At 41.1% G+C, this 22,638-nt stretch overlaps 1 protein-coding gene across 1 annotated transcript in view; it reads left to right on the top strand.

Annotated features, from left to right (window-relative positions):
* Positions 1 to 22,638, top strand: part of GRM1 (glutamate metabotropic receptor 1) — a 178,588-nt gene that overhangs the window by 140,975 nt on the left and 14,975 nt on the right. The window contains 3 exon segments of the mRNA XM_030945154.1: positions 890 to 1,058; positions 2,932 to 3,058; positions 8,489 to 9,419. Coding sequence (XP_030801014.1) covers positions 890 to 1,058; positions 2,932 to 3,058; positions 8,489 to 9,419 — 1,227 coding nt within the window.

The following is a 22,638-nucleotide window of genomic DNA, read 5'->3' as shown; positions in this document are numbered from 1 at the left end:
GTTATTTTCAGCTCTAATGCTGATTTCTTGTTCTCAATGCTCTTTCTCTTGTCATTTATTAAACAAAGTCCTCACCCTTTGCATCTTAAGAGACCAGGATGTGGGTTTAGCCTATTTGTGATTCTTCCTCTCTGTACATGCTCCAATATTCATTCTTCCATACTTGCTTATTTTCTACTAAGAATCAAGCTACACTGTGGGTAAAAGAATGAATATAATAAATATCAAGAAGGGATGCACACACCTCAGGTCTAATACATTGAAGGCAATGGGGCAGGCTGCTGGGTATGTATTGTAGCAGTTTTTTATGCTTCCCTTACCTTAGCCTTGGGAAGGGCTCTCCTCCCTGCCTAGGGTGAGGAAGTAAATGTTGAGACTGAGGTGCTAACTTTTCCTGACAGGATCACTGGGCTGCATAAAATGAATGGGCGAACTTAGAGCTTACAGCTAACTTGTGGCACACCAGTTTGATTGGTCTGAGCATTTCTGCTTAAGAGCTCCCAGCAAGGGCTATATCACAACCAGCCTGCATGGAGACACCAAGGGAAGGTTAAAGAAGTTTTGACAAATTATTTGAACCAGCAGCATCCAGGCATTGCCTACATGTGCATCTTCAGCAGAGTTTACTATCTTCAGTGTGCAGTTCTTCCTGGACATGCAACTTTTTACCCATAGTTCTATGCAAGCAAGGCAGGCAATCAGCAATTGTGTGCCAATCAGAGCTGACACTTCCTGTGATTCTGCTGCAAATCCTAAAGGATTTTGGGTTTTTGTGAAACACAAGTCCCTGGAATTAAGGGATAACCTGAATATTCAGAGGCAGAGAAGAGCAAGGTAAATTTTTGTCCTTTATGTTGCAGGACAGTGACTCATCGTTTTTTCCTTGCAGATATGACATCATGAACCTGCAGTACATAGAGCCCAACCACTACGACTACGTCCTTGTTGGGACCTGGCACGAGGGTGTGCTCAACATTGATGACTACAGGATCCAGATGAATAAGAGCGGAATGGTCCGGTCGGTATGCAGTGAGCCTTGCCTGAAGGGCCAGATTAAGGTGTGCCTCAGACACTTACTTTCTGCTGTAGAAATAGGAATATCCAGTCAGTGGTTTTTTCCTAAACCCAAGCAAGCTCCTTTCCAGCCAATGGGTAGGACTTCCTTTCCTTCAGGAATGCCAAAATGATAGACTCCTAGACTAATATCTTTCTTTAACAACAGCATATACAGGCCCATGTTTTCTAAAATTACCCTTTGTACCTGTTGCAGAATCTTCTAGTGTGACAGAATTTGAGTTTTACCTTATGTGAGAAAGATTTTCACTTAGTCATTGCCTACAACATTCACTGGCTGTGATTCACCTGGGGGCTGATCTTGAAAATATCGTGACCCACAGGAGTCCAGTATTTTGTTCCAGCAGTTACACCTTCAAGGAAAAGTTGAAAAAAAAATCCAACAAACCCCATGCCTATTTATATCTCATGTTCACAACTGGATGAATGGAAACGCAAATGAAATAACTCTGTGTTCACCAAACAGTAGCACTTGCATCAGGCTACAAATAATTTGCTACCAGTCATGTCTGGATGACATAAAGACATGTTTCACCATTCTCAGAATGGTATGGATTCATTAAGTTTAAAATTGCACGAAGCCATTCAGCAAAATCTCCTTAGAGTAGACTTCCCTTTCTATTTTCATTTAATAAGCACATTTGCAGCTTTTTATTTCTATATTGCTACTCTAAGCAATAAGCAACTGATGATTTGGCAAAGGCACAGTGACACACACCAGCATCTTGGAGGAGAAACACTATTGGTATTTACCACCCTCCAAAACATCTTTTTTCTGTTTTTGAGGTTGTGCAGTTTGTGTATGTTTGTATATGTAAACACTATGCATACAAAATGCCAGCTTCAGCTCTCCTTGAAGCCTATTGGACTCTCTCCACAGACTGCATGAGGAAATGTTAAACAAAAAAAAAAAGCCCACAAAGCTAGTATTCAATAAAACAACATTTTGCATTTTCACTACTGTACTCATCTCTGCATATAGATGGATAGGAAGACCTGGAAAAAACGGCTGGATTCCTCCTTCCTGGCAAACAAGGGCAGAGTCTTTGTCAGAGCCCTAGGAGCCAGAGATATCCTTAATCTTTCTTTCAGCCTCAGGGTAATGAAACTAGGAATCAAGACAAGGACATAATCTTTTCAGCATTGGATCATGACATTTAGCAGTCCCCACAGCAAAGAAAGAAAGTTTTCAGGGACATTTGTCCCTAAAAGAGCTGCTCTGAAGCATGAAGTTGGTCACTGCTTATTTTTTTTTTCTGCTAAAACTCAACAGATCCTTTTAGAAGAATGTTTCGTAATTTGTTCTTATTTTAATTTTCACTTGTGTAATGAGCCCCAAAGAGGCTTCCAAATCAATTGGAATGTATGTTTATGTGAATGTGCTTGTGTGTACATGTATATACATGTATTTATATGCATGAATTACTACTGGTTCTAACCTTTGAATTTGTTTACTGCTTTTTACTAAGCAATAGATATTAAGCATGGGCTGAGCTGCTTGTCCTGACCTCTGCCATCTCACAGATTAAGCCTCAAGTTTGATTGAAAATATGACATTCACCATGCTTCTGTACCAGAGGGAAAATGGTTTTGTACTTTTAACTCAGAACAGCTCTCCTCAAAACAAAATAAAATTGTCCCCAGAGGTTATCCTTGAAATCCTTAGCACAGATTTTAATACAGGGATCAATACAAAATCATGATTGGTGTTTTCTAGCTGTTGGAAATATGCCATACACAGGAATCCTGTCATGTTTTAAACACTGTATTGTGTTATGTGTTTGCTGGGGGGTGATGGTGTGTTCCTCTCTGTTTTCTGACACAAGATCAGAACTGAGGATGTATTTTGTATTGCAGGTGATCAGGAAAGGAGAAGTGAGCTGCTGCTGGATTTGCACTGCTTGCAAGGAGAATGAATTTGTTCAGGATGAATTCACCTGTAAAGCCTGTGAGCTCGGCTGGTGGCCAAATGCTGACCTGACAGGTAGGCATGTGTCCCTCCAAACACATTCTTTTTCTGCAGGGCACGAGGAGAGTGCTGTGCGCTGGACAGTAAGATGGCAACATGCAGAGATATTAAAGGTACATATTTGGACACACATTCCAATGCAGTTTAGGGTGACTCTTTCAGCTTAGTGCAACAGAAGAGACAATAAAGACAGCAAAATTTCTGCCAAGAAGATATGTTATAGTCTGTCTGTTCCTTTCCTTCATTTAGCACAAGTATTAATACAGCTGTTAAGACTCTAATGAACTCAGCAGCATTTGCTGCAATTTAGCAGTGACTGTTGCAAGAGTTCAGTGTATTCTTGTCATATTGACTTGATACTCTTTTCTGACCATTTTACCATGCAATTAGTAGCGCTTTATCTGGGATTTCAGGACCTTCAGTAACTGATTACTGGACTCTTGTTTGGTATGAAGGTTGTTCTCACTGGACCCACCAGCAAGAGGAATTTTAACAAAATCCTGAGAAAAGCTGTCTGGAATGAGTTAGGCCTCCCTTGTGTATATGCCTTAGATGAGTTGCATGCTTTGGCACCCTTCTGTTTATTTTTTACCAATCAAGGTCAACCTCCACTTCTGCACTGGGCTTTGCAGCAACCACTACCCCCCCAAAAAAACCTACAACACATTGAGAAGCATCACCCTGACCTTAACATTTGCTTTGTTATCACTATGAAAGACTAGAGGCACCTCTGCCCCATGTTACCTCTGCAAATCTTGGATGTCAGCATTCAGCAGGGCATTATTTCTAGTCACAGAAACAATCTGAACACCTAGCCAAAGATCAAATGTGCAACTTAACACATCTTTGTCCTTTACCATGACTGGCTGACAGATATTGCTGCAACTTTTAGCACATAGACAAAATCCTCAAACTTCAGTTATTTTCTTCTATAAGATACTTCAAGCTAGTAATTGAAGCCAAATGAGCCCTCAGAGCATGTATTGTGAGAGGGAAAGCTAGCCACTTCTCCAGGTAAAAATACAGTATTAATCACAAGAGACCGGTAAATGTGACCCATTGTCTGACTTGGTTTTCCATGGAAAATAAGTTATGGTTGTGTCCCAGATGTGTGGGTAAATGTCTGTATTCCATACCTCCCACTCCCACCACCCTGCCCTGCCCGTGCTCTGGTATGCAGCTAAAGAGACAAACAGATTTGTCAGGATACAGAAATCTTCAGACCCTTCAGGTTTCATGTCAGTGGGTTGTAAGGAGAGGAGTTAAAGAAAAATATATTCTGTAGGGGCCCAAATCAGAGAAACACATCTGGTATTAATAGACACAAAAAATCCCCAGAACCTTTCATAAATGTCCTGACTATTTGAAAAGCCCATATTTAATTCCTGCTCCTAGGACACCAGCATCTGCTAATTTTAAAGCAGATATCCACACACAAACAGGTTTTCCTGGTCTTGGAGGTTCACAGAATTGCTTGTATCTACTCTTCAGGGAAGAAAAGGGGATCTATTGATTAAAAAGAAGCCAGAACAAAAACCTGGTGAGAGATCAATATGCACTTGAAAGAATGTGGTTCAGAGCTACCAGCTGCTCAGAGTTGCTCAAAAGGGGTCATGTCAAAATGACAGGCACTGCTGAAAAGAGTTGTGGAAAGAATCAGCGCTGGAAAAAAACTCCAGGGCATGTTGCAATCTATTAACTTTTAATGAAATCAGTAGATGACCTGCTGATTTGTGTTTCTTCTCAGCAAGGAGACTGGACTGCTGCTGTTCTGAAATCACAGTAACCTCAGCCAAATGACAGCATAGCCATCGACTTATTTCCTAGAGAACATTGAAATGGCAGTCTGCTCCCGCACAGCTTCTTCAGTCTGCCTTATTGAAGAAAAAACCCCTCTTTTTTAACCCCCAAAATTGATTTACTTGAACTATACTACAAAGTACAAAGCTGTGAAAGGAAGCTAATGCCATCCTAATCTTTGGAAGAAGGGGATTTATCTAGATAAACTCTGTCTCGAACTTTGTGGGAGTCGCCATTGGTATGATTTAATTTGGAATTCTCTTTTCTTGCCAGGACTCCTATCAAATGTGTTTTTATAGCTTGATTTTTATGTGTTGTATTCATATCCTGACAGTCACCATAGCATCTAGACACAGGCGGTAACATCTCACAGTGCAGATTGTTTTTCCCTTTGCCTTAAATCTTAAATGCTAAACATGTATGTGGTTTAAGACTCATTTTCTATCACAGATGGAGGCTCTAAAACCCTTAATCCTTTTAAGAAATGTGAAGCACATACTAACCTATTTCATAAGACATGCTTTTCAAGGTGCTCATTTTCTCCATTTGAAATCAGTCTCTGTGGCTCAGCAATCATTTCCTGACATTTTAATTTTATTTTTAAATGTACACAATTTTTTTAGATTGCTTCCCGTAAATATGAATGCAGTGAAATGGACTCAGCAGACACAAAGGATTTCTCACCACAGATGATGAAAACCAGACCTGAGAAATAGTCACTAAAGCAGTACCTTAGACCTTGTGCCAAGAGAAATCTTTTATAGTACCAGAACACAATATAAGATGGATGAATGTCAAGCTAGTAAACTCAGTTTACATAAATCATCTTAAATAAGCAATAAAACAAGATAGGAAAGGAAGTTTTATAGTCTTATGAAAAGAATCATAAGATTTTGGGGCCATCAGTTACCTGGGATGTGTTAATGACCTCAGAAAACATCATAGATTCTCTTATTGTCCTTGCACTATGAATATAGTAATATAAAAAATTGATTAGCGTTCTGATCTTGGAAATTATTCACAAATGCAGGGAAAATAGTATATAAAAACTACCAGACAGCTTTTACCAGAAAATTTTAACTGTGAAGCTTTTGCTCTGATTTTTTTGAGGTTTGGTTTAGTTGTTGAGGGGGCTGTTTTGTTTTCTTTTGTTTTGTAAATGCATGTACAATTTCCTGAGTATCCTCCCCCAGTCTCCGTGGGGTTCCAGAGCCCACTTTCTCCTAGCTGGGAAATGACCCACCTTCACAGGTGCTGACAACCAACAACTGTTAGCTGGTAATAAGCAGTCTAGGGAACTTCTTGCAGTTTGTACAATATGTGGTTCTTGGGTTTGCTGGTGCACAGGAATTGCACTGGTTTAATGAAACCTTTCTAAGCAAATCTTACACGGGATAAGCTTAGAGCAAATGATAGGCTTAACTACCATGTTGGATCTGGGTTAAGCCCCTGAACATATAGTTTAAAATGGAGTAATGTGAGTACGTCTTGATGTTGTTAAGCTTAAAGTCCATATTGAAACTTAACCCTTCCAACAATGACTGACCAGATTCTTGTATGAGAAGAGCTTCACTTGTATTAATCAATGAGCAGGAGCTTCTGATCCTTAGTCTTTTATTAAATCATAGAGGAGCCAGCTTCCAGTATGGGCTGCTAAAGCCAATGGCCAAAGGTTCACACTTCTAATAAAGAGGTTTTCCTTCCTATTTCACCACAAAAGTATTGGTTAGAAGTATGGATTTCCTGAGTCTTGAACAGACCATATTGAGCAAATTAATTTTCTTTATAAAATTTTCTCTTTATAATATTTTCTTTATAAAATAAGACCTCTGGTAGCCATTGCAATAATTTCTAATGTTTTTCATGTTACGGGCATATGTAAGAACATCATCTGTAGTTAAGTCAGCTTGGAAGCTTGGAGACAAAGTGTACGGAATTACAAAACCTTCTTTGAGTTCACATGACATTGGCAGACATTAAAAGTTCAAGCAGAAATTTTCCATGTCAGGACTTTGCCTTGGGCTATTTTTTTTTTAATTTAAACAAAAAAAAAATTTCTCCTGTTTCTCAAAATGAGGTTACAGTAAAACTGTTCAACCCTCATCCATAGCTTGTCTTACTTCTTACTTACTTGGAAGGAAGGACTTTACATTACAGTACAGGTATCTGCATTAGAGTAGAAATATCTGGCGGTACTTTTTGTCACCATAAGGAAGATGCATATAAATTAGGCAAAACTGTGGGACTCATAAACTTTTTCTTCATATATGGTTTCTCCAAATACACTCCACACTGAGGAGGAAGGGACTGAGCACAACTTTTGCCCATCACAACATCAGGGCCCCTGTTAAGAACTAGCAGCAAAAATTAGAGGAAAATATGCTTCTCTCACAAGCTTGCTGACATTACCATCTTTTCCCTGCTCTTTTTGGCCATGCCCAAGAACAGGCAGAGTTCATGAGCAGCCAGTCCAGGACCAGAAAAGCTGGAGCAGCAGTTTGTAATGAAGATATCTGGGTGGAGAGGTGGCTAAAAAACCTGAACTGTCAGGTGAACAGAGACAGGGATGGTGAGGGACTGGGAGGAAAGATACTTGAGAGTTGGGGGAAAGGCAGAAAAGCTGAGTTGTGTCCAAGGGAAATTGGAGGAGGATGGAAACAAGTAGAAGAGGCTGTGGATACTTCCCTTGGGATAAAGAAACACGTTAAAAGCATTTTGAACCTACTATGTCAAGAACAGAAAGTAGAAAATGCCATAATGAAAGATTCCCATAACAGCTTCACAACCACAACATCTTGTTACACAAAGGATTTTATTTTCTCTATAGTGTTTATTGCTGGTATTACTTCAGCACAGTGAGGAAGATATCCAGAGACTCCTTTAACTTGAGTGTGGGAGAGAGCAATTAAGTAATGTCTTAACAGATACGTATGTTTGCACATCTGTGCTACTCAGAAAGGAGAGGCTTTCCAGTTTTTATCTAAAAGCATGCATATTCTGTGGGTTTGACTCTTCCAAGAGAATTAAATTATATTATTTAGAGGGAAAACAATGAACAGAGGGTTTGACAAAATAAGAATGAGATACTGTGAAGAGAAAAAAAGCAGAAGTGTGCTATGATATAGTTCCATTAAAATGTTGGATTTATAACTACTTTTCCATCCACAGACCTCTGATTAATTTATGGTATTTATAAAATCACTCTCAAAAAATGTAGTAGATCAAACTATAGTGATTGTGGTAATGATTGAATAAATTAATCTGAGAAGGTAAAAAAATTACCTGTTTGCAACAATGCTTTCCCTGCTGAATGAAGAGATGATGGTGACTTTGGATTCTGTTCCAGCTATGCCTTTGGTATTCTGTGCTTGTAATCAGGTATCTCTAAAAGCAGATATTTCCAAATCTAATTTCCTGTTGCAGCATCATGAGAAAATGTTTGGGACACCCAAAATGGATGGCTGTTTTTTGAACATATTAATCCAAAATTTTCCATCATGCAGTTCACTCCTTTGTAAAACAGTTTTAATAATCTACATCACATAGACATATGCTATAATGCTTGGATTATACTGAGATCCAGCAAAAAAAGCTTCTTCCAGGAGCTGCCTTTCTAACACTCTGTTTCTCTTCTGTACACTGCAGGCTGCGAACCCATCCCTGTAAAGTATCTCCAGTGGAGCAATATAGAGTCTATTGTGGCTGTGGTCTTTTCCTGCCTGGGGATCCTGGTCACCATGTTTGTCACCCTTATCTTTGTGCTCTACAGAGACACCCCTGTTGTCAAGTCCTCCAGCCGCGAGCTCTGCTATATAATCCTGGCTGGCATCTTTCTGGGTTACGTCTGCCCTTTCACCCTTATAGCTAAACCCACCACGACCTCCTGCTACCTCCAGCGCCTCCTGGTGGGCCTCTCCTCCGCCATGTGCTATTCCGCCCTGGTGACCAAAACCAACCGCATCGCGCGCATCCTGGCGGGTAGCAAGAAGAAGATCTGCACCCGCAAGCCCCGCTTCATGAGCGCCTGGGCCCAGGTAGTCATCGCCTCCATCCTGATCAGCGTGCAGCTGACGCTGGTGATCACACTGATCATCCTGGAGCCCCCCATGCCCATCCTCTCCTACCCCAGCATTAAGGAAGTTTACCTTATCTGCAACACCAGCAACCTGGGCGTCGTGGCTCCTGTGGGCTACAACGGACTCCTCATCATGAGCTGCACGTACTACGCCTTCAAGACTCGCAACGTGCCTGCCAATTTCAATGAGGCCAAGTACATTGCATTCACCATGTACACCACTTGCATCATCTGGCTGGCCTTCGTGCCCATCTATTTCGGGAGCAACTACAAGATCATCACCACCTGCTTCGCAGTGAGCCTGAGCGTGACAGTGGCTCTGGGGTGCATGTTCACTCCCAAGATGTACATCATTATAGCCAAGCCTGAGAGGAACGTCCGCAGTGCCTTCACCACCTCAGATGTGGTGCGTATGCATGTCGGGGATGGCAAGGCACCTTGCAAGTCCAACACTTTCCTCAACATATTCCGGAGAAAGAAGCCAGGAGCTGGAAATCCAAAGTAAGTGGATTGACTGCAGGTACACATCTATCTGTATATGTCCCTCTCTTTGCCATCCTCTCTTGGTTGACTGTAGTCTGCTGAATAGTAAGGTATGTAATAGTTTTTCATCTCATGTGTAGTAGAGAAAGTGGAAATGACCCCTTAGTTCTAAGCCTCAGATGGATATTGGCATGTTGCCCATTATCTTCTCTCCTGCTCTGAAGGAGCCCTGTGCCCAGCTCCCTATACTGCTGGGGCAGGTCAGGCAGTGGCAGAGTGACCAAGCTCCATTGCAGCTCCTCGCATCTCTCTGTCTCATGTGCGTGTGTACAGGGATCTCACGCCCTGATGTGCAGTTGCTGTGCACTATGTTCAAACTGAGGTGCTACTGTAGCCTTTTAGAAAAGGAATCTCTGTCTAAATGATTGTAAATCACATGTACTTGCCTAAGGCCACTGGAATGTATGTGAAAGCTGAGAACTGAACACAAGTTTTTAAGGCAGTGTATTGTGACAGTCCTCATGACTACAATTTAAAAGCACCCTCCTGCAGCTGCGCGGTGTCGCTGAGCCCGGCACGCTCCACAAATGCGCGCCACAGCCTGGCTGGGCCAGCCGCGTGGCCACTTCAGCCTTCGCTCCGAGCGGGGAGCGACTGAGGCGAACGGTTGGCTAGGGGAGCTCCTTCACGGCAGGGGTGAAGGACTGCGTCCCCCTGGAAGGCAGGGAAGCGGCTTTCGCTAGCTAGCGAAAGCAGCAAGTACAAGGCAGAGAGGCAGCAGTTCGCCGCAGCAGGGAGAGTTTATTTAGGAGAGAAAGGTACGGGTCAAGAGGGAGACTACAGCGAACTCCCACAGATCCGCCCCTAGGGGCGAGCAGTTATAGATTTCCCCCGAAGGGAGGAGTGCGCCACAGCAAACAAATCATATTACAGAACAGAATGATGAGCATGAGACAATAACAAATGAGGGAACAATGTAGGCGGGACAATCCTGCCTGCACCAATCACCTTCTGCCCTGGGTAGAAGGTTCTGGGGCTGGGGAGTGGACAGAAAAATGACAGGCAGGTGGGTTGCCAAAGTAACAGGGGAGGGGAACTCGAGATAATGAGAAAAACAAGGTGGGGATTGTAGATGGACATGCAAATTGATACAAAAAGGCGGGAGTTACTATGGAAACCTGTGACGGACAGATAACTGCACGAGGGAGCAGGCGCAGGGAGTCTGGAGTCTGGGACAGAACCATCTTATAAAATACTGGAACCATTTTGAGTAACAAAACTACAACTTATAAAACAGACTGTAATACAACTTAGAACACCACCACCACACATCACAACACCCTCCTTGCTATCCCTGTGCTCTATTTAATACTCAGCATTATAAGCAGTACTCTTACTCATCATTTGTGTAAATCTCTCCATGTTCTCAAACTCAGCGTTGGTGTGAAAGTTGCAGAAGTCAACTGATGGTGAAAATGAACTTGCATTCACATCTGTGGAACTCGTTATTTTCCTTGCTAATAATTAGAAGCAACTCAGATGCAGCAGAGCGGGAGAGAGAACTGTCACTTCAAACAGCATCTCCCTGTGAGGAGCAGTCTGAAAATTTCCATTCTTTGTTATCTTATTGTTTTTTAATCTTTAAAGGAGCACCATAGGGCTGCATATGAGCTTAGATGATTTTTGTCTCAATTTAAAAAATAAAAATAAAAGAGCACCAGTGAAACCTACATTTCTGAGCTTCCCAATGGAATTAAAATTCAATTAATTCCCAGTTTTTTGGATCTGTAGTTTTCTCTGAGTCACTCAGGTTGGTTTTGATTCAGTTTTCATAAGAACCACTTTCATCTGTCCTGGTGATGGAGGTAGTACTGTAGAAAACCTATGCTGTGATCAATTTTGTCTTTATGCTACTTCAGTACATTTTATTTTTTCCTAGACAGGGGGTCAGAAGGGAGGGGAATGGAGACATAAGTGACCCAAATACCCAAAGTGTGCTACAGAGACCAGGGAGGTGGCCAAAACTCTCTGTAGCCCAAGAGCATGAATTCCATGCAAGTAAAGATTGAGCCTGATCCACCTTCCTCTGACTCTATGGTAGTTATCTGGGAACTCAGATATCTGTATGAAACTAGTGTGGTGTGTAAGAAACTGCAGTGTGGTTTTTGGCTAACAGTGTTGGTTTCTTTAAGTAGATCTCTGTCAAAAAAAGAGGACTTTTGAATACTTTAGGTCTTGACAGACTTAATAACTAATTCTCTCTTCTGCTTATTCTTCTTCTACCTTTATTTAAAAAAAAAAAGTAATTTAAAAGATCCAAATGTGATGTACTTAGAATACAGATCTTAATATGAAAGAATATTATATAAAAGTTAAGCTTCTCCCTCATCATTGTCACCTTTAAAACTCAACAGGGCTTACCTGAGTTTTTTAGCAATTTGTTACATCATTTTAGTAAGATATTCTCGATCTCTATGTTAAGCCTGCATGAGCGTTACAAAGCAAAAAAGCTCTACAGAGTTTAAGTTGATTTTCTAAACCAAAAGCTCAATACCTAGTTAATATGCCTTTTTTCCCTCAGGTTAAACATCCGTATCTTTTATACAGCCAAATTCCACTTCTGACCTAAACCTCTTGTGCAGTTACTGCATGTTCTTCACCCAAACCAGCACAGGTGCAGAGGCACCCTGGGACAGCTCTGTTCATGGGCATGAAGAACTGAAAGAAGTTTAAAAGACAAACACAAAGCTTCAGAAATAAAGTCACAAGGCAAAACAAAAAGTAAATTTCAGGGCTTTGGAGGGTTTTTTTAGCTCCTAGCTGAGTCCATTGCAAAGTTTCTGAGAACATTGTGACAACACAGATGAAAAAGTGAGTCACTGTGGAAATTAAGAAGGAAAAAGTAGAATTTGCTGCAGCCTTGGAAGCACCTAGATAACTCAAATATGTAATCAGGTCCTTCCTGAAACAGGACTTAAAGCTACTGGTACATGTGCAGTGCCCACAGGAATGATCTCAGACTGATTTTTAATTGGTTTGTTTCTGGTTTGGTTTTGGTTTGGTTTGTTTGTTGATGGTTTTGGTTTTATTTGGTTATGGGTGGGTTTCTTTTATATTTGGTTTGGTTTGTTTGTCAAACATCAAAATCTGGGATTTATTTGTGTTGTTTTCAGTAATTCTATAAGTATGTTGCTCTGTTTCTAGAATCTTCAATAGTGTCTCCCTGTGGCCGCATTTTTCTGTCTATAAGTGGCCAGCAGTTCTGCACTCAAAAGATTTCTCTTCTAGATTAATTAATCTATCTTCTTGTTATGCCTTCTCCTTCTTCCTAGTTTGTTTTTCTTTTTCTGCTTTTCAGTTTTCATCTCTTTTCCTGTCTGTATCAAATCTCTTCTCTCCTTAATCTATTGAATTCCAATTCCTTAACAGAAAAGTGGCATCCATCTAAATTAAATTGGTGTGGAGATACTGGGTTAAATTTAGTTAGTTTTAAAAATGGAAATTGTTTTAGATTCACAAGGACAAATCAAACTTATATAAGCCTTCGTAAAACATTTTCATGCAATGTTGTGCTATTATTTTAACTACTACAGCTTGGGGACTAGAGCAAGCTGAGACACTCTTCCTTTCTCCTTCCTAAAGTACAGCAAAAGAATTAACCAGGGAAGTCTACCAACACAGGATCAATTAATCAATTCAAACCCTTCAGCTGCCTCTGGTGCTGACATAGTGGTCAGAAAAGTCATCTTGAAAAACATCTCTCCCAGCTGCATTGCCAACAGAGTTTCAGTGAAAATAAATTTCTTAGTAACACTTTTATGTGGTTTTCACATAAATAACAGAGCACACTGCCTTTACTGATTTGTTGTGCTCTCAAGATGGTAAGTGCAGTCTTGAGGGTTTGATCTTGCTCTTACTTTGATTGAGTTAAACTAGGAGCAGTTACAACCAAGCACTGTTTTCCATAGAGCTGGTTGGGAATTTTCCAGTGGAATATATATGTTTTCTGCCAGAAAATTCTGGCCTTTCAAAATGCTTCACAGAATTGGGCTTTGCTGGTAAGTATTTACCCTGGGCCAGTGGGACTGTTTTTTCCCATGGAGAGAGGAAGACATTGGGAAATCCAACTATTACTCCAATAGTTCAAGTGCTTACTTAGACTAAGAGCTTCTCCTTCATTTCCCAGGTAGATGATCTATAACTGGATTGTGCACTGTCCAGGGCAAGTCTCCTTTCTATATGTTCTTGTCCAGCAGTATTTTGGAACAGAGATAAAAATATTGTAGTGCAGACCCCTGGGAAATCCTTGGTATAATTCTGCAAAAGAGCTTGAATCTGGGTCTGAGAGATCCCTTGTGAGTGTCTTCAGTACCAAGCAACTGTCATCCTTTCTCTCTTGTCAAATGAATACTTAAATATGTATAAAAAATGGAGCAGCTCCATCAGGAGAGATGAAGAGAGAGGGATATCTGCTGCTTGTGCTGAAGCTTTATGGGGACATTTATTCTTCGTTTATTGCTTGAAGGTATTACAAGATCCTGGCTGTTACAGGATGATGGCATAGCAGCATTTGTTAGGAGAGCCTTTTGCATCTATTTTTTATTTTTTCCAGATGTGAGATGGAAACATTTGTGTATGGATCTTGCTTTGATCTTTATCCTTCTTAGTCTCAAAAGTTATTTTGGTCTATGAGGGTCAATGAGCTTGAAGAGGACACTTTTACAGTGCCTGAATGATCCCTTCCATGAGGAAGTAATGCTCCCTTCGGTACTAGATGAAGAAAAAAACAAAACAGTGACACTTCAGATGCTGATTCTGATGAGGGTTCAGGAAATGCCTTCTCCAGGAGTGCTGCAGGGGCTTGCCACAGAGAGAAAGCTCATTTTGTATCTTTGGGTAATAAGCTCCAGGTCTGGCAGTGATGCTTATCTGCTCCCTCAGTCTTCGCATATAAATTATTTTAAATTTATGGTTGAGACCCCAGGTCTGGACACCATTTTAGTGCATTTTGAATCAGAGTAAGTAAGGATTTAGTTGTCAATATACATTATGTAGCAAAATCTGAGTTAAAAGGAAGCCAATTAGCAAGACTTACTGAATGGCCAGGACTCCACATTAATGCATAGGCTATCTGCTTTTCCCTTATAATTTTAGTATATTTACATTTAATTATTTTTCATCCAGCTGTCTGCCTTTAGAAGTGAATAGCTGATTTAAAGTCCTTCTAAATATGTAATTTATCTTTTTCACACATTTCAGCAGTCCATGCTTCTAGACTGCTGTCACAGGCATCCAGTCACCTGGGCCACGGATCTCTCAAATGTGATTTATTTTATTCCAACAAAAATTTGCAGACAACACAACATCCCCTATTAACTTCTTCCTACCTCCCTTTATCCTTTCTCCCTGTGCACTGGCTCCCTACATACAGTTTTTTAACTGAGAATTAGGGGTCTCACTAACGTCTAGTAACACATGGCTCAGGGAACCATTTGCTTTTTTGTCTTGCTGGTTATAAAATTATCTCCACGTATTCTGAAGTGAATGTTTATCTTAAATAAAACTTGCTGAGTTGCCATTTCATCTTGAGCAAGCTGTACTGACAAGCTGTACTTTTCTGGGCTCATTACCCTTGTCCATTCACAGTCCACAAAGGCTTTTAGGTTCTTCACCTCCTTCATTTTCAAAGCCTCCCACAGACACGTGGTGAGGGGAATCTTAGCACAAGTATGTCCAGAAGATTTTTTTTTCACTGGTTTTCATGGCAATGGGAGGAGGCAAGTGCACAACGAACCACGGCATGACTTGGAGCTTCCAGACACAAAGAGTAAATGTTCAGCATGCTCTGCTGCAGTTGCTCAAATGTAGATATTTTACAGCCTGTCACTTAATCCAACCAAACAGCAGTGTCACAGAAATAAGTGCTCAGGAGTACTCCATCTTCTCACTATTATGTTATTATTCTGCACAGTTAATATTCTGTCTTTAAGCAGGGGTTATAGAGGCAAGGAGGGAGAGAGAAAAGTGTGAACAGAATACATGAAAGCACTTTCAATGTAAGTAAAACAATGACTTTTGTCCTGATCTCTACAGGCTAAAGTAGGTGAAATGGAAACAAACCAATCTCAATGTGGCAACAGCCACAGGGGGAATCTTTCCCTCGGTCTGGCTAAAATATATCAAAACTTCTGAGTAGGTTTAGTGGAAAGTGAAAGCAGGATTAATAAAAACTGGTCACCATTGTACCTTCTCTTGTAAAAGAGATATATTAAATCCTGTGCTTCAGGACACAAGCCCAATGTGACAAGTATTTTCTTTGGTCCTGAAGCGTGTCATCTAGCCTGCAGCACACAAGAATTGTCTTTAAATGCTTCTTACACAGATTAGCATCTCGTGTAGTTTTACCTTCCTACAACAGTGCCAAACCAGTATAGAGACAATTGCTGAATCTGATAGGAGATGGTAGACTACCTTGGTTTGCAATTTAGAAACCTGATGTAGTGGATAAACTTCTCATGTCCTGCACTAGTATTGCAGACACAATAAGACAGACCCTAATTTTTACCATTACAAGCCTTGGAAAACACCACATTCCAAGGGATTTTCAAGAAGACCCTTAAGCCTGCTTTGCCTGCACAGCCATCCTACTGAAGCTTACCCCAGAGGGAAATGGCATGTTATGAAAGAGAATTTTGGAACAGCAGAAAGGATGTGAGCTTCTGCCTGTGGGAAGTTTATACAGAGATTGAAAAGAAAAAACGAATTGGCAAAACTGTACAGGACAGATAAGGTTGTTTATTTAAACAATTTGTTGCTGTATATCTGATCTCTCCATTAACCTCCAATAAAATGCTGACAACCACACCCTGTTTTTAGGGCAAAGGCACCATGGGGCACAAGGTGCTGTCCTGGTCTATAGCTTTGAGGCTCCCAGCTCCCAACCAGGGCATGGGGCTCCAAAACCACTGGACACTTGGTTCTCCTTTGCATCACACTCAGGAGGAGTCTGCTTCCTTCACAGGTTGTTGCAGATGTGGCAGCTCTAGAGTGGCTCCTGGTGACACAGCTGTCACAGGGAAGGCAGGGGGCACCCTGGCCTGGCCTGATTCATCTTCCTATTTCGGCCCTCTCTAATATTTACCCAGCTTCTGTATTCAGTGTAGTCCTCCACCCTTTTCTGAGGTTGCAGTGCCTTTTTGGGAAAGCCTCTTGTATGCCCACAAAGGATAGCTGAAGGTTTTAATGCCAAACATCTCTCTCTCAGCAGCTGGTATGTTTGCTGGCTTTACTGGGCTGTTTACTGGTTCTAAACCATGCAAGATTTTGCAGACACATAGCACTGTGACATGTAACAGCTCTTACCCAGTTCTCTTGTGGATGTGATGTGAATTTCATGTAAGAAAATACAACAAACCCAGTCAAGCTGTTCTGTCCTTGTCAGTATATTGATTTAAGTGAAACTCCCAGATTGATTTAAAACTCCCAGAGGACAGTTACATGGTTCCAAAGAGACTCTTAGAACCAAAGATAAAGAACTGGGAAGAAACAAAAAATAACGGGGGAGTGTGAAATTTAAGATTCCAATAACAATCTTTTCCAGCCATGCAGCAGGGTTTCTCTGTTAAATTTGATCTATTTAATTATATCTAATATTGTCTTCCATAGCCTTGAATTTGCATTGGATTATGATACACATGTGTTGTAGTTCTGGCCCATAGACCAAAAATAAAATACAGAATAAAGGATAAAAGACTTTCTCATTTAAATAACGACTAAAACCCATAGTTATTTAAAAACCAGGTATGGCATATGTATATATATCAAATTATACACCAAATTGTCTATCTGGGTGTATATGTGCAAAATAACCAATCTGGTGATAGTGGGTTTTATATTCCTTCTAATGAGAAATAGGGGGCATAGCTACATAAAGCACTGCAAAAGGTTTCCTTGCAAATTATACCAGCTAAAGAGAGTCCCAGCTCATGCATAGCTGATCACATGCCATTCCTAAAACAAAATGAGGAGGAGAAGTGGACAAAAATACATGCTATGATTGGGATGTTTGCAAAACCAAAAGGCCTGGCAATTTAATCTCAGTCCTCTGGGCCCACTTCCACAGCCAAAGAGAGGCTGACTGAGACTACATCTGGGAGAAATAACCTGGAAAAGCTATGAAGTTCTGCAGTGACTTCCCAGTAAGAACACTGGAAATAAACTCCCCTCAGACAAAACCCAGGTTATATTGAATAAGTTTACAGCACCCTGATCTCCCATCCAGACTTTGCTCCTTTATCACCAGTCAGAGACACATTTTATGTGCATGGTCCCTTTAAATGTGAGGGCTGTTGTGTAAGGTCCTATGCAATTTCCTCCCTTTCTCAGAAGTTTCCAGTCTATGGCAGTTTTACCACAGTCTTTTCAGGGATGGGCACAACTTTGTTCTCCCAGGAGATTTTGACAGGACACATATCTAAGGCACAGTCTCTGAGTCCAGCCTGGTTCTTGCCAAAGGACTGCTGGAGAACCTTGCTTTACTACTCCTCCTCTTGTTTTGCAGCTCTCAAGATCCTGAATCACAAAATGTTTTTCTGCTTGGGGGCACTGCTGTAGCACCAGGCAGCTTTGTTTAATGAATCTCAATACTTAAGCACAACGACAGAAAGATACAGAGTCACATCAGAGGGGACCTTTGCAGTTATGTACCATAATCTCTGCTTCCTGACTGAGGGGAAGCAAAGGCAGCACTACAGAAATCCTGGGGAAAGCTAGTATCTTTCTTGGCATAAACCACAGGAATAAGGACATCACTTGTAATTTAATTTCTTGCTTGACTGGATCACTTATTACATTTCCTTGTATTTTGGTACTTGTATACATTATTCATATCCAGTTAGGATGCTGCAAAAGTGCATCAACTCATTAGTGAGTGATACAAACAATTGTGTTCCCACGTAGGGATAAGCAAGTGTTGTTTATCTGCTTAGCACCACACTCACACATTATTTTGGTTAAAATTGTCTCTGTGAGGGAAATAGGGAAGAAAACTTTGCCTTCAAAGAGTGTCAGATACATAAATAGGTGTTGAAGGTTACATCCAGTTAAGCACCTAAACCCCTGAATAGTTCTTTATATTTCATATGGAAATCAGATTCCAACTTTCATATGTACAACCTTAGGGAAAAAAAACAATCTCCCCACCCATGTTGTGTGTGAGTGTTGCTCTGAAATATAAAATGGAAATGGAATGAAGAACATACAAGTCTTCTAAAGGTCACTTTAACAATTTTTAAGTCAAGAATGCAATTTACCTCCTTTCTGTTCTCAAAGTGAGATGTTTCAGCCCATGCCACTGTTGCTCACCTCACTTCAGCAGAAACTAACAGAGCTGCGATACTGCACAAACATGTGATAATTCATGTAAAAATACTTGCTAGAATAAACATGCAGGGTGTTCTGCAAACATTTATTCTGCAGGGGTCTCTGAGCCACCTTGTGATATCATACATGATTGAGCTAGTTTAGGGGTAAAACAATTTGGTTACTGAAGGGTATATGTGGATCTCTGATATTCTTTATAAATAAGAACATAAAACAGAAGTATTATACACATCTATATACAGTTTTAATACTGGAGTTTGTTTTTTGCCTCAAATTAAGACATCTGAAAAATACTTTTGATTCATTCCAGCAATTCAGTGCAAAGTTACTAATGCAAAATGCAGAACTACTACTTATTTATTTAATCCTTTTCCTTGCTTAGGGACACATAAGAGGCACATAGGAGTCCAAGAAGGGGACAACATTTGCATGTCTTCTCTTTCACTGATGTGAAAGGCATTTTGCATGCTGGCTTGTCCACTGAGTTTATCCCTTCTTGTGATGTGCTCACCCCTCTTTGTTCAGGGATGCCTCACAAAGTAAAACACCACAAGAAAAACTGCAGATATTATGATCACATGCCAAAAAAGCATCTGATTTTTAGCCAGACTCTGTAATTCACAAACGAATCCTATCCCCAGACCGGGAAGGTGGTCTGTCTCTGTTAAGGGAATGTAGGTGTGTATGGTTCTACACCCTCTTAGAAATAAAATCTGCACATTCAGACATGTTCATTTAAAAATACCTATATATGGATATTATGGATATGGCAAAACAAAGACTAACTTCTGGTGCACTACTCAGTCCAAAATCTGGATGTAGTCTTTGCTAAATATCTATCCCTCAGACATGTGTAATGGGCAACTTGCTTTCTTATATTTTTGTTCTTGGGATTTTAAGAGTTCGTAAAGGGAAGAGTGACACATTTCAAAATCTCTTTCTTGGCTTTCTGCTTGACTTCTTCTTTGCTTTGTTTTTGGTTTTTTGGGTTTTTTTTAGCTAGTATGTAGTGGTGCCTTTTTTTTACTTGTCTTCTGTTTTTCCTCTGTCCCAAACACACTGAAAACTATTCACACCCAGAGCAGAGATCTGACCACATTGCCCTCTGTTCTGTGTGTTCTTACCTCTGTGCTTCAAGGACCCTGAATGTTATTGTCATTCATTGTCAGATCTCTTTTAGGATTTTCAGACCAAGATATAGCTGTAGAACAGACTCCATCACGCAGAAGAAATAGACTGTCAAAGAGTCACTAATAAACGTGGCCAGCATGAGAAGCTAGGTTCTCTCCTGTGCCAAAGAATTCTAAGAAACCACCTTCAGTGTGGGTTGAAAATATATTGTATCAATATAAAATCTGCCTCCACACTACAGTTGTTAAGAGACTATTTAATTTTGAAATAACAAGTCAACTAATTCTTCAGAGTACATACGTGCTCTGGCATTTGGCCTCCCACACCTGACAAGCATAGGTTAAAAGTCATTATCACTGTAAACAGCAAACAATTGTGCAGGCTGAAAGCAATCACACAATTTGTCACTTTCAAGCCCACTTGACAACTAAAACCAGGTTTCTTGTTAGTTCATTATAGATAATTTACCATTTCTATCTTACTGCTTCAGTTTATGTCTTCTTAAGCTGTTTCCCCTTCTCTGCTCTCTCTGGTTCTTCTTTTGTGGTGTGCAGGATGTGGCTTTCTTACACCCTATAAAACTATCCTTACAAAGAGGAAAAAAGAGAAGAAAATGAATTACTGTCTGCTGGATTCCTTGAGCCAGATTTCAAGGTCAGATAGACACTAATGTCAGCACCAGAGAAACTGTCCCCGATGCCCATGGTTTGGGGAACAGGGGTGAGAGTTGTCCCCTTCAGCAGCAAATTATTGGTTTAGCACAGCTGTGCTGCAGCACCACAGCCAGAGATGTCAAAGCTGATCATAAACTCTATCAAAACAAGTGCCCCTTGATCTGATTATAGCAACTCCTTGCTAGTAAATTGTTTGCTGGTGTTTGCAATTTCAGTCTGATCAGCCCCAGAGAATCCCAGGTTCAGTTTAAATAACCATCTACAAGCCACCTTCTAGTTAGTAGATCCTCCTTCTCTTGACCCAACACTATTCATCTTTCCTCATCCTTGGTGTATTAAAGCTAGGATCTTCACACTTTCTTACTTAGAGTGTTTGTTAGTCTTCCCCTCTACTTGAATGGATTTATTTTTAAATGTTATCTTTTGGCCATTTATTTTCCTGGCACAACCCAAATTTTCAGATGGTTCCATTCAGCCTGTTTTGGCTGGATTGCAAGCCCTGCATTCCTAGAGAAACGATTGTCTGGAAATTGGGACTTATTTCACATTTCTCATATTTTTGCATCTCAAAGCCCCCCAGACAGGTTGACTAACCAGATAGCCAATACCCTCCAGGAAACAACCAATCAAACCAAAGAAAGCAAATCCCACAGTCTGTGGAAACCCATACAGAGGGATTATCTACCTTGGACAGGCTGACAGGGACTGGCAGGTGGCTACACCTGAAAGCACAGCCCCGTGCAGATGGTGCCCAGCGAGCAGATGAGGGTGTGGGTGGCACCAGCCCCGCTGAGCCACAGGCTCCCGTGCCCAGCTGGCAGCTTCCTTCGTGGGCTCAGCAGGGACTGCGTGGGGGGGCAGTCACAGCTCATGTGCCTGGGCACTACAGGCTCTGGTGCAGCACAAAGTGTGGCCCCAGGCATCTCTGTGCTCCCCAGCCAGGGAGCAGTCCTTCCTCCTTTGCTTTCCCATATCCTCTGAAACATAAGGCTGTATACATTTCTTAATCCTTAGTGTTATATAAGTTATCTCAAAAATCTCTCCTGCCCCCATCCCAGACAACCAAGAGATTTTCCTGCAGCTACTCTGGGCTATCATAGCCTGTAAATCCACAAATGCTTTAAGCTGCCCTAAGCCAGAACTGACACTCAAAGCCTTCCTTTATCCCATGCCATCACTTTGCCAATGCAGGGACAAGTATCTGGACAGCCATGCTGTGAAATCAAATTGGGAAATAAGAGGAGTTTTTTTTTCTCCTTTCTTTTTCTGGCATGATTGTGACCTAGATTAGTTGTCCCTGTCATTCCCTGCCAGATGATTGAATAGTTGCACCAAGGGTTGTGCTGACACAGAGGAGAAGGTGGAGCAGCAGAAGGGAGCAACTGGGGAGGGCCAGAGCACCCTCCCAGCCCACAGCTGGCTCCTGCTGCCCTGGGGTGACCTGAAGTACACACAGCCTATGCTCCATCTTCACTATCCAGCTCAGTGCCAGGTCTTTCTGGGCATCCTTCTGAGATTATATTCTCCTTGGTGATCTTGACCCTTCTGTCCTTTTCAGCAGATGCTCACACCTCAAACAGAAAGCACGTACCATGAAATCCCTCCTGCTCTCAGTCCTCTGTGGGTGATAATTACCCATATGCCTCACTCTGCTGGGTGAGGGTGAATAACCCTATAGATTTGTACTGCTCTTTGCACCACAGCTCTTCATTTCTCTCCAAAACCTGTCACTGTGCCATTGATTAGCATAATTAATTTAGAACCCAGAGCAATTATTTCCAGACATCACTTAGACTGGAATTCAGGCCTTGTGTTTAAAAAATTAAATTGTACCAAGAATCTGTCCATCTTCCCAACTTCATCTATTGGCTTAGAAATCTTTTATCAGGTCCTAGCTCATACAAAAGGCGTTGAAAATTCAGCTTCTCATCCTTCAGGAAAAGGACATGGCCTTGCTTCTTTTTTTGTCATTTTCTTTTGATCCAGCCATGACAACTGTACATAAAACCTGACCTTTCAAAGACACAAACATCTGAAGAGGAACATGCTTC

This window comes from Camarhynchus parvulus, chromosome 3 (genome assembly GCF_901933205.1).
Source record: "Camarhynchus parvulus chromosome 3, STF_HiC, whole genome shotgun sequence".
Classification (NCBI taxonomy): domain Eukaryota; kingdom Metazoa; phylum Chordata; class Aves; order Passeriformes; family Thraupidae; genus Camarhynchus; species Camarhynchus parvulus.
The sequence above is the reverse complement of the archived record's forward strand: the minus strand, read 5'-3'. Positions and strand labels throughout refer to the sequence as shown.